Here is a 16,840-nt window from a genome sequence, read left to right on the forward strand (position 1 = left end):
GTATTCAGAAATTGTAATGACTTGGTTATTTAAGTGTAGACGAAAGCTGTGTCCTTAATTTCCTAATTTCTTCTAAAGGAGGTTGTTAGGGAGAATTCTCATTCTATGGCTAATTTCCCTTACCTAGTGAGTCCCTCAGCAGCTTTGCTGGATTTCTGAAGTTTATCTTTTCCACTTGGTAAGTGTGTGAGCTTTTCCCCAACTCTTACGTGTTATGCCATGTGTATTTCATCTATTTCTGTGATTGTGGACTCTGGAGTACACCACTTCAGTAGCCCCACTCTTTTGTGTGTTACACAGCACCTTCAATGCAGTGACACAGGGTTGTCTTTTAGACTTGCCACTGACTGCTATTCTGGGGCTGACTACTGTCCCCCAGAAAAGGGTAAAGTTGCCATTAACTTTACATAGTCATTTAACCACAGATCCAGTACACCCTATCTTACATGGAGTATTGGAAAGGGTTAATTCTTAGCCCTTTTTATCTGTACCTCTTGAAGCACTGTTTCGCTCCCTTAACATTAAGACTTGGCTGGTGGCAGTGGTATCTACCCTAATTTTCCTACTGCGATTATATTACATAACGTAGTATTGTTTGAGGCTATTTTAGTAGCCTCGAACTTTAAACCCACAAGCCCAAATACTTTTTATTTTGGCTTCAGTTGGGTTTAATCGCCATTTCTTTTTTTTGAACATCCTTCTTGGGTCTTTCTTTGCGCGGCAAACAAGATTTGCCTCCTTTGTTCGCTGACCTTTGGCGGCTTCTGACCAGAAGCCCTCCTGGATGTCTAGGTGGGCTGAATGTGAGGGTGGGTTGTAGTCACCCCTTGCATAGGGTCTCCTTGGAGACCCAAGTCGCACTTTGTATTGATTGGCTGAGGTGGTTGTCCGGGCTGGACAACCCCCCCCCCCCACCTTCCCCCTTCTGAGTGATTGACAGCCAGGCTGTGTGAATGTTGGATTTTGGCATAAAAGGCAGGACTCTTGAGCTGGAAGGCAGAGTTGCCTCAGGAACTACGAGGAACCGAAGAGAAGCGGAGAAGAAGATGGCTGCTGCAACCCCGAGTCCCGGTGAAGCCCTGCTGCAGTCCTGAGCTATCTACCCCTTTGACGACTAAGAGAAGATCCAGTCCGGAGTATTCTTCCCTTGAGCCTGGTGGGATGAACCAGCTCGTCTTTTCTTCAGTCCGAGAATCCTCTCCTGGGTCGAAATCACTGCTGTGCTGTAGTGTTCCGGATAGCCATCAGAAGAGCCCTCTCCTGATTTTAAAGGAGCGCACCTTTTATTCATCCTTGTCTTTTTTTCGCTGCTGCTGGCCTCATCCCTGGGTAGTGAAGATCGCTCCAGGTGTCCTTCTTCTTGTCCCCACGACTGAAGCCGCAGGAACCATGAGTCTGCAGGAACTACCAAGAACAACTGCCGTGGCACCAGCTTTTCTCCAACGGAATAATGTACTGTGCACATTTGGTCTTTCTCTCCGCCTGACCAGCCAGAATCTGGGTGAACCCTTTTCCTCCATGAAGATTTGTTCTTCCTTCCCTCCTTCTTACTTTTCCTTCCATTTTACAATCTTTACGAACTCTTGGCATTTCGAATCTCTAACTGTTCAACGTGTAATCCTCGGCAACTGAGCATCTGCTCCATTTGACCCTTGCGCAGCCCTATTGACTTTAATCTGTATCTTTGAAGAAGTCCTCGAGTCTCCTTGCCTTGAAAAAGTATTGCCTATGATTTTTATTCACTTTTCGTACAAAGTGTATTTTAACTTCGTGAGCATTTCTATCCGCGGGCATGCGTTAATATCGCAACAATGGTCTGTCAAATCCTAATGTACTTATCTTGAATTTACTTAATAATAATTTAGCATTTGTATAGCGCTACAAACCCTTGGGTATCTGAGCACTGCTTATTATTACCCACGGTGTGTGGTCTCATTTATCGACCTCGGAAGGATGAAAGGCTGAGTTTGGCCCTGCTGGGATTCGAGCCTTTGTCAGCAAGCTCTCCACAGATGTCAACGCGAGCGCTCTACTCGCTGTGCTATCAGACCGGCTTAGTGGAATTGGTTGTGTGTGGTGTGTATTACCTGTGGTTTTAAATTTATAGAAGACAAATGGTTTAAAAATAAATGTACTTATATTTTTTACCTGAAACCTTGAGTCAGTGTTTGCTTGAGTCACAGTAATTGTGATCTTTTGTGTAATCTCTGCTACTGCTCATTTACTCTTGAGATAAGCCTGGCTGCTCCGCTGCTGCTACCACTCTTAACAGTGTAGTACAGGCGTGTATCAAAGGTGAACTTGTATTACCACTTGTAGTCTTAATTGTGTAGTGGTCCCTAAGGGTACTACACAGGATTCTGCCTAACTGAGCGTTTTTCCAAATTCTGGGACCTTGTACAGGAAGTTCTGACTCCTGCTGATCTTAAACCTGGGTATTTCTAACAGGTGAGCATCCATGACCTTGGTGTTCTTTTAGGATGGTGTGCATGTGTTTCAGTTGTAAGGTGAAAGGGTGTTTTGGTAAATTGATGTGTGTACTAAAGTAGTAATATTAAAGAGGTTATGTGTTTGAACTGGAGGCCAATGGACATTGTGCAAAATTGGAGGTTTGGGACTGCTTACTAGTCTGGCAATGCGGTTTTGGATAATTGGTAGGTTTTACAAAAAAAAGAAATGTTTGGTTGCTGCTAATGCTAGAGAAATGCAATTTTCACTCCAATGATGCTGTCTGCAGAAACATGACATAGGTATGTGTCTGACAGATAAAGACACATCTTTTTAATGAGGTGAAACATAGTATGCATTGGCACTTAACCTTTCCATGTCTGCTCGAGTGGCCCTTGTTTTATCTGTAGGAGGCGATTTAGGGGAGGGGGAGGGGAGAACATCAGTATTCTTAACAAATTACTTATGTAATACTACGAATGCAAAACATTTGGCGTCGTCAGCGCTAGTTTGTTATTGGTTGGCCAAGCTTCTATCTAGGCCTTTTACCAGGTTGACTGTCGCAGGTTTGCTTATATTGAGTAGAAAACTTTTTTGTTGGATTGAATATATCTTAGTTCTGTGTCTACTTGAGCTACATTGCATTGCACTTGCACGTCATATGTGGAATGGAACGGACGGAATGAATGCTATGTACCTGTATCCCTATGTTACCCTATCAATCCTGTCGCTTTATATACATATACCGCTATGTACGCCCCCCTGTCCTGCTCTCGTGCCTGGCCGCAAGCGCTTCACTGATAAACCACCATATCACACTACTACACTTACTCTCTCCTATACACCATCTTTCAACTAGAACACTGCTATGCTATGACACATTCGGCCAGCTGGTCTTGTACTAACATGACCCCACAAACGCCTCACCATCCTTATAAAACACAGCTAGCTGAGCACATTCTGGCTAGCTTGGGCGTCTCCTCAGGCCTAACACGGCCAGAACTCCGTCCGAGTGTCCACCCTCCAGACTGAACACATCCAACTGATTTCCTCGGCACCACGCTTACCGCTATGAAGCAGCTATTGTGCAACAACCACACCAGCTGCACACATATCCGGTGCACCCATGCACCATACCACATTCTCTCGCTCTACTGACTTGAGGGCGTTCAACCTACCAGCGCTTTGAGGTCATACCAATGATACATAAGGTGCTATATAAATGCCACGTCTCCTAACATATAGGAGGCATATGGTTGCCGACACCTCCTTAGGGATGTGGATAGCTACCATCTCCTGTAGCTATGTGCTAGCTAAAGCGCCTATCCTCAAATAACACGTATGTGGGAGCAGGAAATCCTCTGGAAACAAACACCACTTGCTATGGCCATGCAAGCATGTGGCAAAACATTAACTTCATCCTCCAAGCAACGTCCTTCACTCTTAAGAGGCTAACCACCGAAGTCCTGCCCCACGGCCCCCCCCCCACCTTGCCTTTCCTAGGTATGAGTTCCAACCTATTGTGACGTGCTCGGACTCCTGGACAGTGATGGCACCCACCTTAGTTACCTTATTTGAAGGAGTGTGTTAATTGCAACAAAGTTCTGTAGCCTAGGGTCTCCTCCTAGGCTGGCCTGGGCTGTATTAACACAAAATCAGTAGATTTTATTCCAGAGTTACTCTTTCTCTAAAATAAAAAGTCAATTCAAATGGTGAATCTCAACAGATGGTTTAATGTTCAAAAAATAAAAAGATGAACAGTGTCCGACAGGATAGTTCAAGATCTGTCAAAGGATGCATTAAATAAAGTATAGCTCAAATTTAGATTAAGTCCAATCTCGAGGTCTGTTTTTCATACTTTTGGTTGATGGTTTCGGTCCTAATGTTGTCGCTCTAAGTCTTTGTAGTTGAGCTTATTGATTTGGGTACTTGGTTTCAAACCTCTTGGGTTTGTTGTTTTAAGTCCCTAATGTTGCCACTTGAAGTCCTTGTGGTTTAGTTGCTTTGAGTTGTGGATTTCCAAACCTCAACACGTGTTTACCCACTCGGGTTCATGAGTGGTTCCTCAGGAGGTAAATCAGTCGATTCGGCAATTCAATTTATGATTTTCCAATTTCAACTTGGATTCCATGTTTGAAAAGTTACGTATTGTTGACCTAGAAGGCAGGGTGTGAGTAAATAAGTTGCTTGTGTGCTTGTGGTGACAAGTTGGCACGTAATGGGTGAGGTGAAATACTCGCATGGTTGTGTACTCATGATGTCTTCAGTGAAAACACAGTAAAGTGCTTAAGGTGTACAGTCCCTTATTTGCTGTTACAATGTGATGTTCCTAAAACAAGAGATAATATAAGCATCGAATTGTGGCCTATATTCAATATTTACATATAGGCCCAATTTAAGAAAATGGGTTGTTCGGCTTACTTTAATCAATTTAAATATCTAGGTTGTCCTAATTTCAGATTTACTGAAAAGTTGTTTGCATTGTGTGTATGCTGAAATGCTACATTTCTGAATATAGCATGGATGTTGTCCATGTTAACCAATCTAATGGCAGTGACTGGTACGGTTAGATATACTCTGTTTTGACAAAAAAAAAAGATTTCAAGTTCAGAATAGTCTCACCTCTCGGATGTGGGTTCTGCTTTTCCGAGTATAGTGCGATGGTTCGATTGCTGTGGCTCTATTTCCGGAAATGACTGCTTTTTGTAGCGCGTGATCACGTCATCGCGCTAAAAACTTAGCGCAATGATGTTGTGCTTTCACGTCCGGCGGCCATCTTGCTAATGGGCAATATTTTATTGGTTATACTGTGTGGTCAGATGCTATTCATTTCGTTTTAAAGTTACGTGCACAGTCGATGTGTAATGCAATTCAATATTGCTTTAAAGATAAAGTGTGGCAAGTATTATGTCTCAAAGTTATGTTATGTTCTTAAAGAGACATGTTCAATTAGAGAAGCCTCAAAGATGTCAAGTCTCGTATCTTAAAGTTGTGTGATGTTCTTAAAGTAATTTGGAGTAAATAATGAATTATTTATTTATTTATTACGGTGTAGTTCCTTGTGTGTGTGCTCAATGGTTTTATGCTGTGAGTTCCAACCTACATTGTGCATTTGTAGACATCTGGCTCTGATTCTAGATGGGCTTGATCCTCAGCTGCGTATGGTATCCTGGGTAGGGTCTTCTGTGTCAAACACATTGTGCATGTTTCTTAAGTACACAGGGTGTCTCTTTAGGATGCCGCTGAAGGGCAGTGTAGACTTTTCCTGTATATGCATATTGTAGCGTCTCTAAGATGGCTTCCTCAGCTTGCCATTGACCTGCTTTTTGCTCATCATACAGGTGTGGATGGAAATGGCATGGTGCGGTCCCAGAGTGAGAGCACAGCAGCAGGACTATTGGACCCTTCGCAGCACCAGAGAAGTCGTGGTGATCACAGACGCCATACAATCACCAACGGGGTGGACTATGGCATGGTAAGTGGACTCTAAATCAGATCAGTGTTCCTGGATCTTCTGTTGCAGTTTCATGGTAGCAACTGTAAATACAAACAGAAAATTGCAAGTAGCTAAACCAACCCCCCCCCCCTCCCACAGTGTGAGAATTGCCTTGTTGATTCTAGTCAGGCTGTTAATTGAAATTAGTCCAAGTGTGGTGAAGCACTTGAGAATGATGCAAGCAGATGGGCGAAAGTACCAGAACATCTGTAGTCAATAGAAGGGACATTACGTCAGGACGTGCCTTACTATATCAGGGTGTCGGAAACAAACACAGACGGAAGGGTACAGGGAAGAGTACAGAGGAGAGTACCAGAGAGAGTATCGGAATCAGAGAGGGACAGAGAAAGGAGGAAGCGCGAGAGCAAGTGAAGGCTGGAGAGATCGACTTGTGGATGAGAACGAAGATCAAGGAGGAAGCCGGGAGAGTGAAAGAACGAGCAGGGCTTGGCAATCAAAGCCAAGCATATCGCAGAAGGAGGAACCGGACTGCCTGAGAAAGGGGCGTGGAGGGAGAGTGGTTCAGGAGAATGCACGTGGACAACCAGCTGGCCGCCCCGGTGTTGGGAGGAGAAGTAGAAGCAGAAACTGGAGCCTACGTTCTGTATGAAGAAAGAACACCAAACATTATTAGAATTACACTTGGTGGATGGCAGGTGAAAATAAGACTGCAACCAAGAATGAGTGGCCTTTCACCCGGTGAGACTAATTCCCGTGACAAGCGGAAAGCGTCTCTGCAGAGGGTCCAACATAGAGATCATCTGTACAGTGATGACGTGACCTGTAGTGAGTGGACCATCTGGTCCGACAACGAGGCCAAGACCACTACCCCAGGCTTGCTATAGAGAAGTGCGAACAAGCCGTGGAAAACCAGAGTGCTGGTGGCACCCGGGCCTATATGTGAAGGACGATCGAAGGAACTATCTATCGGAGACCCAAGCAGTACGAGGCCCCAAGAATTGGCAACCCACAACAGCGAAGGTGGACGCCATCCTCTGAAATCCTACTGACCTGGTAAAGTATCCTGACCCCAATACAGGTAACTGAAGTTAACGAAAGTCCCGGAGGGAGCAGACAAACTGTTAAGAAAACTCTAGTATGAACTCGAGCATCTCGAGGCATAAAATAAGCAGTGTTGTATAGCAGTTTGCTATGCAATTTGATTTGTTGCGTAGCACAGCTTGCGATTTAAATTAAGAAAGCCCAGTTCACCCTGCATTCCTCTCTTGCCCTCGGGGGTCTCTACAACCTCGTTAAATGCTGGGTAACACTGTCCTTGACATTCTCAAACTCCTTCGTTTATTTCATTTATTTTTGGACCTTTCAAATTCGTGTTTGCTACCAAGTCTTGAATATTGCAGCTCTTGATAATTTGTTTTATAATTTCTGCACATGTATGCTTCTTGAACACTTCGATATAGAAAGTATATTGTGCAACAAGTGCTTTTTATTGTGTGTGCTTGAGTGCATCAAATGGTTGCCTGTGATGATTTGCTGTCCAGTGCTCTCCCTATACACTCTATCTCGCATTTCAGGAATTCTGAGGCCATTAATAAGTGCCAAAAGCACAAAGTAATGACATAGAAATGTGTAGCACAGCCCATTGAAAACCAATAATCGCAAATAAACTGACATTTGTCGCACAGGATTACAGACTCAAACCAAATGTTAGAACACATTTTGAATTTATTCCACAAATGTTTTGTTGCATTTTTCAGATCTGTCCATCAACAGATTGATTTGTCTGTTGGGGTAGCTGATATAATCGGTACTACATGTATGCAAGTTGTTTTGGTTATTCTTGCAATGTGGAATTGAAAATGGTCCATCCCGCTCGGCATAGAAATTGTTTTCGTGTGTTCATTTTGCCAGTCTCAAACCATTGCATCATCCGCCCTTTTGCCAATTCTATGATCTCAATGTTCAAAGTAGTCCAAATTAGTACATTTCACATTTTGCATAGCCATGCCAAGTACATTTCATAAAAGGCATTAAAATCCTTGGATCTTATGTTCACATCAGGTTCCTTAAAAACTGTACTTGGGTCATTATAGGAGAGGAAGTTCGTCGCATAGCAGGGTAGGTGCTGTAATGAACGATTCAGCAAACGTGTTCTGTTGCATGCCCTATGCTAAAGCACTGTTCAATAATATCACTTTTCAAAACATTGCAATCATATAAAACAAGTAACCTCCCATTGGTGTCCTCTTATCATTGTTCTGCTGCTAGCAACCAACACTCATCTCTGAAAAATGAGAAAGCATCTAATTCTAGGGGATAAACCTTGCTAACTTCCATGGTCGATCACCCCATCTGGTTTATCTGCTCTATTGACTACCGGATAGTCCAACCTAATCGTTCGCTAATTTTGTGAGGGCACAGACAAAGAAATGTTTATTTTTAAAACCAGTACCTGGCTTAAATAAACTATTTTGTTCTGACCTTTTTATTAGAAAGGCAGTAGTTCATAATACTAGGACTAAGAGGCACAGTAGCGAAATCTTTGGTTTTGACATATTTCAGGAAGGGCAACCTGACATTTCAACATTGTTCTATTCAGGGCAGCTGATAATTTGCCCATCCCCATAAATCAACTGTGCCAACCACCATTCATTTAGTTCAGGATGATTTCCTCTGGTGGGTAGTGGTTAGCTTGGTTGCAGTCCACATAATGGCATACGTTTTAGATCCTTCTAACGTGAAAAGCTTTTCCTGATTCCCGTCTCCTAATAAAATAACTTGATTTTCCATCGGGAGGATGGCACCTATAATCTCACTAGTAAGTCTCCAGGCTTCTCCCAAAAAGGTGCAACTGTGCAACATTTCCACCAAAGACTGTGTAAAGTTCCCCTTCCCAGAAGGTACCACCAACAAAAGGGCAATGTTTTTGGAAACTTCTAATTAATCCAAATGGGTGCGAGACACCATTTGAACAGTAGTTTATAAGCATTCACTTGAGTGCAGCTTGGGGATCCTGCTGCCCTCCTACACATTTTACCAGGATGTTGGGTGGGGATTTGAAGTCTGCATTCCACTTAGTAATATGGGAGTGGTAATATGGGAGTAATATGGGAGTGGTAATATGGGAGTATCACATGCAGCCCGCCTGGGTCGCCAGGCTTTTACATAGCCTGGTTGTTATGACATTTTGGATTTGTCATAAGTAATAACCGTTGCATGAAGTGTTCTCGTTTCATTGGGTGGGTTCTCAAGTAAGTTCAAGCTATCTGCAGCAACATACATAAAGCTCCCATTAGCAAAGGCTACCTCAAGACACTTGAGTCAATCGAGGAACCCAAGCAACACCAAGAATTTGCTGCATGTTTTGGAATATATCGTTGGGCCAACTGCAACTTAAATTGGACGATCACTTGTGTCTTAACGTTATTCAAGTTAAGCCAACATGTTGGGGCCTGGTTTTCTGTTCAGCCGCAAAGCAGCTGCCTTCTGGTTTAAATATGGAATTTCAACCTGCAAGCTATCAAACGTTCTTCTCCCACCATGTAAATGTTTCAGGGACCTTACCCCGTTGGGGGGGGGGGGGGGTAGGGGGCAGGGGGCTACCAAAAGGGATCCCTCAACCTGTGGCAGGAGCCCCACTAGGGTGTTGGCCAGAGCCTGTCCTGCTCTAGTGGTGGGGTGATGGAGTTTGAGACCCTCCTGTCTCTGCCCTCCCACATGTGCTTGGTTGCTAGTAGGAAGAGGAACTCTCAATCCTCCCATGACCAGTGTTCACTCTTTTTCACAACTACTGGCTTTAGCATCTATTGTGGTGAACAGGGACACACCTGACACCTGCGTGAGAGAGATGGCGGGAACTCGCTAGCAAACTGAACAGCACGCACTGCATATCGCGTTGGAGATACTTCCATCACTGGTGGGCCTCGTTTCTCTGTCAAGCTGGCAACAAGACTTGTGTGGAAGAAGGCGGTGTGTTTTAAGGGACCTCTGGCAACCTCTCCCCTGGGAGACCCGGCCTTGAGAGAAAAGCAATAGATTGTCCAGAGGAACCCAGCTGCAAATTGGTAGGGGTACAAGTGACCAAACTGGACGAGAAAGCCCATAAAAGGGACCGACCAGAAGAGGGGAGTTTAGAACGAGGACACAGACAGATCAGCTGGTGGAAGGATGGTGGAGGAGACTACGTTAAAGGTGAAGTATTGTTTGGTGAGAGAAATTGGTATTTGGATGAGAGTATGTGCATGGTGAATCAGGTGAGTGAGTGACTGAGGGTAAGTGGTCGAGTAGGTGATGGAGAAGGTTGACTGTGAGTGAAAGGAGGGTGAGCACGAGACTGGGAGGTTTGAAGAGCAGGGAGTAATGGAGAGGAGAGCATGGTAGAGTGTACAGGGGAGTGAAGAGTGGAGTGGGATAGAGCGAGAATAGTGGATTGGAGCATAGTGGAGAGTAGTGGAGAGAATAGGGTGGGAATCGTGCCAACAAAGGAGAGTAAAGTGGGAGGAGAAGGGAGTGCAAGAGTGGGTGGAAGGAAGAGTAGGTAAAACCTGAGATTGTGGAAGAGGGATTGAGAACTGAGCAGCTTGAAGGGACCATTTCCGATTGTAGGACCTAGATGGCCGTTGGCGATGGGTTCACCAGAAGATAACCATAGGGAGTCCCAACAGTAGCCTGCTTTGTAGACCATGGGCGTTATTGCTCCCTCATTACCAACATCGGTAATATGGAAGCCTGGGCTAGGAATGTGGGAAGCTCCAGGGAGCAGGAACCGCGATTAGCATATCCTGTTAGTCACGCGCGCCAAGATTCATCAGCCTCAGTTGAAAACTGTATAATAAAACCCCTTAAACCATCTCCTTTATCATTGGCCTTCTTAACACCATCAGTGAGAAGCATTTGCAAAGAGTAACACTGCTTGTGGTATTGGTTTTGTAAATTTTGCCCTGAGTGATGGAACCTCTGAATTTCCACTTCTCGTCTGCCATGATGGTGTTCTGTAGTAATCAATCAGACTGTTGAAAACTTTCTTCTCTATTTGAAAGCGCAAAAAATGCACTGTGATTGGTCCTTGGAGACTGGCGTAGTGTTGGGCATTCCTGTCAAAACATTTATTTTCATTGTTTTCAGGGATTTTCTCAAGATCCTTTTTGACACCTTTTTGAGTAACTGATGTCTTTGAAGTGTCACTCAGCATCTGCCCATGTGACAACTTTACCGCTCAAAAGGGCTTCTAATAATCAGCCAATTAATTCTACCTGGCTTGCACATTCTGTCACGTTCCGTGGTGTTTCTGGAAGTTTCTTTTCACTTTGCAAAACGTGTGCATTTTCTGCATAACGTTTCTGTGATCTATGTCCTATTCATGAGTTTGTATTGATGAACTCCTTCATATTCAGTTTCCATTGGCTAAATTCGCTCACCTGAACTGCCTCTTACATCTCTTCTGGCATGCATCTACAGTGCAAGTGTGCAATGTCTCATAGCTTCATGTCTCATTGCAAAAGCATGCATTGTAATTGTGTACAGGGAAGCTTCTTACTGATAACTTGGCTCTTCCCAGCATATTTCTGTTAAGCCAGTAGTTGTTTTTGTATCTGGCCTATAGTCTTATCAGGATTACCTTTTTATGTATACCTCTTGTAGGAGAACATGGCCACCTGATGATATGGCATTTATAACGCACATATACACAAGTGTTTCAAGGCGCGACGAGGCAATGGAGGGAGAAAATTAGGGAGGACAAAGATCTTACTAGGCCTAGTGACATTGAGATTGCCCAAGTGCCTAGGGGAGGGGAGAATAGGCCAGTGGTGAACATGGGATAAAAGCAAGTAGTGCAGCCACCAGTGGCAAGTGCGAGTGTTGAAGTACAGACAGCCGGTGTCTTAACAGTGCAGGTAATGGGACTGTAGGGTTGCAGATACGGACTAAAGTGCAAGGGTTCCCAGGAGGCAGTGCAGGGGTGCAACTGGACGGGCAGGGACCTGGGCCCGAATTCAGAGGGTAACCAGATGACCAGTGCAGTATCAGACAGGAGATTAGCAGGGAAGAGGAAGAGAGAAGACAGAAGCAAAGAGGAAGGTCTTGAGGTGCTTCCGGAACCAGAGATGGTTCTGATCAAGTTTCAGAGAGGCAGGGAGGGGAGGCTGTTCCAGAGGGAGGTGCCAGTCAAAGAAAGAGATCTGCCCCCACCTCTTTGCTTGGAGAAGCGACTGACCCTCAAGCAGTTGGAGGAGGGAAGAGCTTGACTTGGAAGATATATTTCTGAAGAGAGAGTTGTCGTTATTGCGGTCCCAGGCCCCAGAAGGCCTTGTGGACAATGCAGAGGGTCTTGATCCTTGCAGCTACTGCGAGCCAATGGAGAGATTTGGGGCTGGAGAGATATGATGCCTGGACTTGAGGCCAAGGACAAGTCTTGCAGTCCTGCTCTGGATGAGTTGTAGAGGGCGGAGAGTAGTAGCAGGCAGATATAAAAAGATGCTGTTGCAATAGTCCTGCCTAGAGAGAACCAGACCTCTGGGGACAGTGAGCTGCTGGGGGAAGGTGAGGAAAGAAAGAATACCTCTGAGGAGGTGCAGCTGGTAGTTTGACTTAGAGATGTCCGAGATGTGAGGAGAGGAGTGTGGAGTCGAAGATGACCCCCTAGGTTCTTAGCCTCATAGGTGGGAGCAGGAAGAGGGCCAAGAGTGGCCGGACAGAGTGACTGGAAATGAAGGTGCAGGTGTGCTGTTGAAGAGGATCTCTGTCTTACTGGCATTGAGGCAGAGATCATTGAGGGCACACCACTCCTTGATTGCGGAGAGACGATCCAGGATGAGGGCGGGGGGGGGGGAGAAGCCTGAAAGCGAGCTTATTGTTGTCCGCATAGCACTGACAGTTTGAGCAGGGAACCGCAATGCAGTGGGCGAGAGGTGCCAGATAATTGAACAGCCAGAGAGAAAAGTTAGACCTCGGAACACCACAGATGGAGAGTGAGATAGAGAGGAAGGACCCAGGTTGGACCTGGGAGGGTCGGTCCGAGGTGAAAGAGGTCAGCCAGGCTAGGGCCTGATCAGTGATACCCAGGTTATCACAGAGCCAGTTGAGCAGGATGGTATGGTTGACCATGTTGCAAGCAGAAGCAAGATCACGTAAGATGGGGATAGAGGGGTGATTAGCATCAAGGTTAGAGAGCAGGTCTTTGCGGATGTTCAGAAGAGCAGTTTCTGTGCTTCTGGCTGCTCTGAAGTCAAGCTGATGGTCATGGAGACAACCAACAGATTCAGTGTGAAGATTAAGCTGGGAGATGGCCAGCTTTTTCAAGCGTTTGCCCAGGAAAGGAGTAATGGAGATTGGGCGATAGTTGGCCGAGGAGGGGGTTGGCTGAGGATTTCCTGAGAAGAGGGTGCACAAGAGGGAGGGAGGGGGAAGGGGAAGGGGGGGAAGGGGAGTGGGAGGGGGGGGAGAAGAGGAAGAGGAAGAGGAAGGTTCCAGTGGTGGGTGAGTGGTTGCAGAAGTTGGCCAAGGCTGGGGCAAGGGTGTCAATGTGGTCCTTTATGGTTTTGGAAGAACAGGGAAGAACCTGTTTTGACAAGACTTTCATAGATCAGACTTGTCTAGAAACCTCATCAGGGGTGAGAGGAGGAAAGGCAGAGAAGAGAGGAGGAGAGGTAGAGAAGAGAGGAGGAGAGGTGGCCCCAGGGATGACGGAGGTAGAGGAGAAAGTGGAGGGTGGACAGGATGTCCTGGGTTTTAGAGATGAAATGAGAAGCCAGGGCTGTGCAGATGGTCTGAGAGGGGACATAGGGAGGTAGAGGCTGCAGCAGGATTGGCCAGCTCCTGCTGATAGTTTGGTTGAGTTGTTAGATGCCGCAGAAATGCGGGCTTGGATGTGAGCTCTCTTCCTGGGGAGGACAGGGTCTGGATTGCCTTTGGAGCAGGCTGCATGCCAGAGGATGCACAGGCAGCCAGGCATTTCCTCTACACTTGCATTTAAGAGTGATGAGGCCTGAGCCGTAACAGGAGTTGCACTTGACTTTGGGCTTCAGGTGGATCCTCATGACTGGGCCAAGTACATCAAGAGTATCAGAGATAGAAGAGTGGAGCTTGGAGAGGGCTGTGTCAGGATGCGAAGAGGTGTAGGAGGAGAGCAAGTGGCTGTGAAAGCTTCAACTGACGCACGCTTCATGGGTCGAATGACTGAGAAGGTGGGTGGCAGTGTGATCAGAACATCCAGAGTGTGCCCTGCAGAAGTTGGGCTAGAGGGAAGAATGGAGAGAAAGTGTGAGAGCGAGTCTGGGGTTGTGAAGAGTGCAGAGGAGGGACTGGACGCATCCAGGTGGATGTTGAGGTCTCCAAGGAGGAGTTGAGTGGTCAGGAGGGAAGAGGTCCACCCACTTGGAGAGGAAGGAGGTTATCTGACCAGGTGGCCGGTAGCTAGTAGCCACAGTGAGAGAGTGAGCGAGAGACTGTCTGCAGACAAGGCATTCAAAGGAGGAGTAGGCCTACACCCCCACCGGAATGGTTGGGGCTGCGTGGGGAGAGGATCTTGTAGCCGTCAGGGAGGAGTGTGTCAAAGCTTGTGACAGAGCTGGCCGGGATCCATGTCGGGAGTGTTTTACAGCTGACCGAGAATTGAGTGGCAAGGTGGAGAAGGTTACCAACCTTGAAGACTTCCGGGGAGGGGTACAGATCAGAGGTACTCCCTGAGCCCGAGGGAGGGCAGAAGAGGGAGGAGAGGGCAAGATAGCAAAGGAGGAGGATGAGGGTTGCTAGAGGTGGCAGAGAGGAGGCAAGGGAGCTGAAGAAGGTAGTGAAGGGACAGCAGAAATTGATAAGGTGTGGGAGGCGTCTATCCAAGAGGAGGAAGTTGGCCTGAGGGTCTTGGACCAAGACGGTGCTATTCAGGTAAAACTTAATGTTTACCTTAGTGGAGTGGAAGGGGGCCAAGAGGGCCTCCCACCGGGTGCCGCCATTAATGGGAGAGGAAGAAAAAGGAGAGAGCACAGAGACGAGGAGTTCATAGGTAACGCGAAGGAACAACAAAGGGCATGTTGGTGAGGGTCTGTCTGGAGAAAGCACTGGTATAGGCATCAGCGATGGGGAGTCCTGGGTTGGAGACCACAATATCCCTTTTGAACGTCTTCCTCCCAGACTTGGTGAGAAGAGCAGGATGGTCCATAGAAAAGCAGTTGGAGAAGATAGGAGAAACCGAGGGCACCATGGAGGATGCAGAGGTGGGGGGGAGGGTTGAGGGGTGAGAGAGGAAAAACTGAAAGGTTGGGAGACATGGGGGGGGCGTGCAAGCAGACAAGACGGAACAAGACAAGAATAAGTAACAAATAATCGGATTAGACGAAGGGCTCGAGGGACAAAGGAGGAGAGTAATCAAATGGAATTGAAAACAGACAGCCGGTGTCTTAACAGTGCAGGTTAACACAGTAAGAGTGAGGGGAACTAAAGGAAAAAGGACACAGCAGGGAAACACCCAGGCAGAGGCTGGAAAACTAAGATCGAGGGAACCTAAGGAGAAGTGTGTGACAACATACAGAAGTACAGTATTGTACATGAGCTACTCAGTCAAGCTGCAAAATTCCCCTAATAATACGATCACCTTTCACCTTGTATATAGACCCCTGGGGTCTTTGAAGAAGACATCGCCTCTCTCATTGCTGAAATTTCCAAGCCATCAGCACAAATCATTATCCTTGGAGACTTTAACCTTGGTTACCACGACCCCAACGACGCCCCTGCTGCATTCTTAGCCAATGCCCTAACGGCACATGGCTTTGCACAATTTAATGCCCTCCCCACCCACCAGAAAGGTAGAACTATCGACTGGGTAGTGACTTACAATTGCAACACAATCTGTAAGGATCCCCAATCTCTTGTATGGGGATCTCTTGAAATCAACATTAATCATGTAGCACCCAAAAAGTGCCCCATGGCACCAGCCTGCCCTACCAGAAACCAACACAACATTACTACCGAGGCCCTACTACCCTTGGTCCTACCCACCCTCAACACGCTTCCAGCCAACCCTGATCTAAACCTAATGATTGACACCTTCAATGACTCCATGGCCAGTGCAATGGATTCCATTGCCCCTCTGAAACTGCGCAAAGACAACCCAAGAGCACATCTGAACTTGTGGTACACCCCCAAACTTAAACTACTCAGAAAAAAGAAAGCTAAGGCACAACTTTTATGGAAAACCAACCCCTCTGCAGATATCAAATCTTATGGATATATCCACTCTAAATAAAAGTGAGATAATCTGCACCAAAAAAGATGCATACAATGTCGGGATCGATCAGGCAGGGTCCTGCACCAAAGAATTATTTAAAATTCTAAAAGAACTAGAAAATCCCAACCCACCTAGACACTTGTTTGAAAGAGAAACCATGGTGCACCAGCATCCAAAACACCCTTGATAACAAAATCATTGGACTCTAAACTAAAATTGAGAACAAATGTCAACTCTCCAACAAGTCTACCAACCCTAGCTCACCTACACCCATCGATACCAAATCAGCCTTCACGTTCAAGAAAGTAACCACAATAGAAGTTCAAAAAATCATCACCTCCTTAAAACCCTTTAACTGCAAAGGGGACAGCTGTCCCGCCCAGATCATAAAAGACACAGCTAGGGATCTATCCCCCTTTGTCACTAAACTTATCAACCTATCATTCATCAACAACTCAGTCCCCAGCAACCTCAAAAAGTCATGGGTTCTCCCACTTAAAAAAAAAACAATAACTAGACCCAGCCATACCCACTAATTACAGACCCATCACCCCAGTCCCTTTCCTATTAAACATCCTGGACAGTCGCCTACATCCAAATTCAGGAATATCTGGAATCCAACCAATTGCTAGGAATTCGTCAATCTGGCTTCAGACCTCAACATGGAACTGCCCTTGTTGACCTCAAAAGTCAAATTGATGAAATCAAAGACC

General features: G+C 46.1%; 1 protein-coding gene across 1 annotated transcript in view; it reads left to right on the plus strand.

The window, feature by feature from the left end:
* The window catches only part of SAPCD2 (suppressor APC domain containing 2), a 133,084-nt gene that overhangs the window by 45,426 nt on the left and 70,818 nt on the right, over positions 1 to 16,840 (plus strand). Inside the window, exon 2 of the mRNA XM_069609736.1 lies at positions 5,790 to 5,923. Coding sequence (XP_069465837.1) covers positions 5,790 to 5,923 — 134 coding nt within the window. The remainder of the gene's footprint in view (positions 1 to 5,789; positions 5,924 to 16,840) is intronic.

The sequence above is a fragment of the Ambystoma mexicanum genome, chromosome 8 (assembly GCF_040938575.1).
Source record: "Ambystoma mexicanum isolate Mex_15411 chromosome 8, UKY_AmexF1_1, whole genome shotgun sequence".
Lineage (NCBI taxonomy): Eukaryota > Metazoa > Chordata > Amphibia > Caudata > Ambystomatidae > Ambystoma > Ambystoma mexicanum.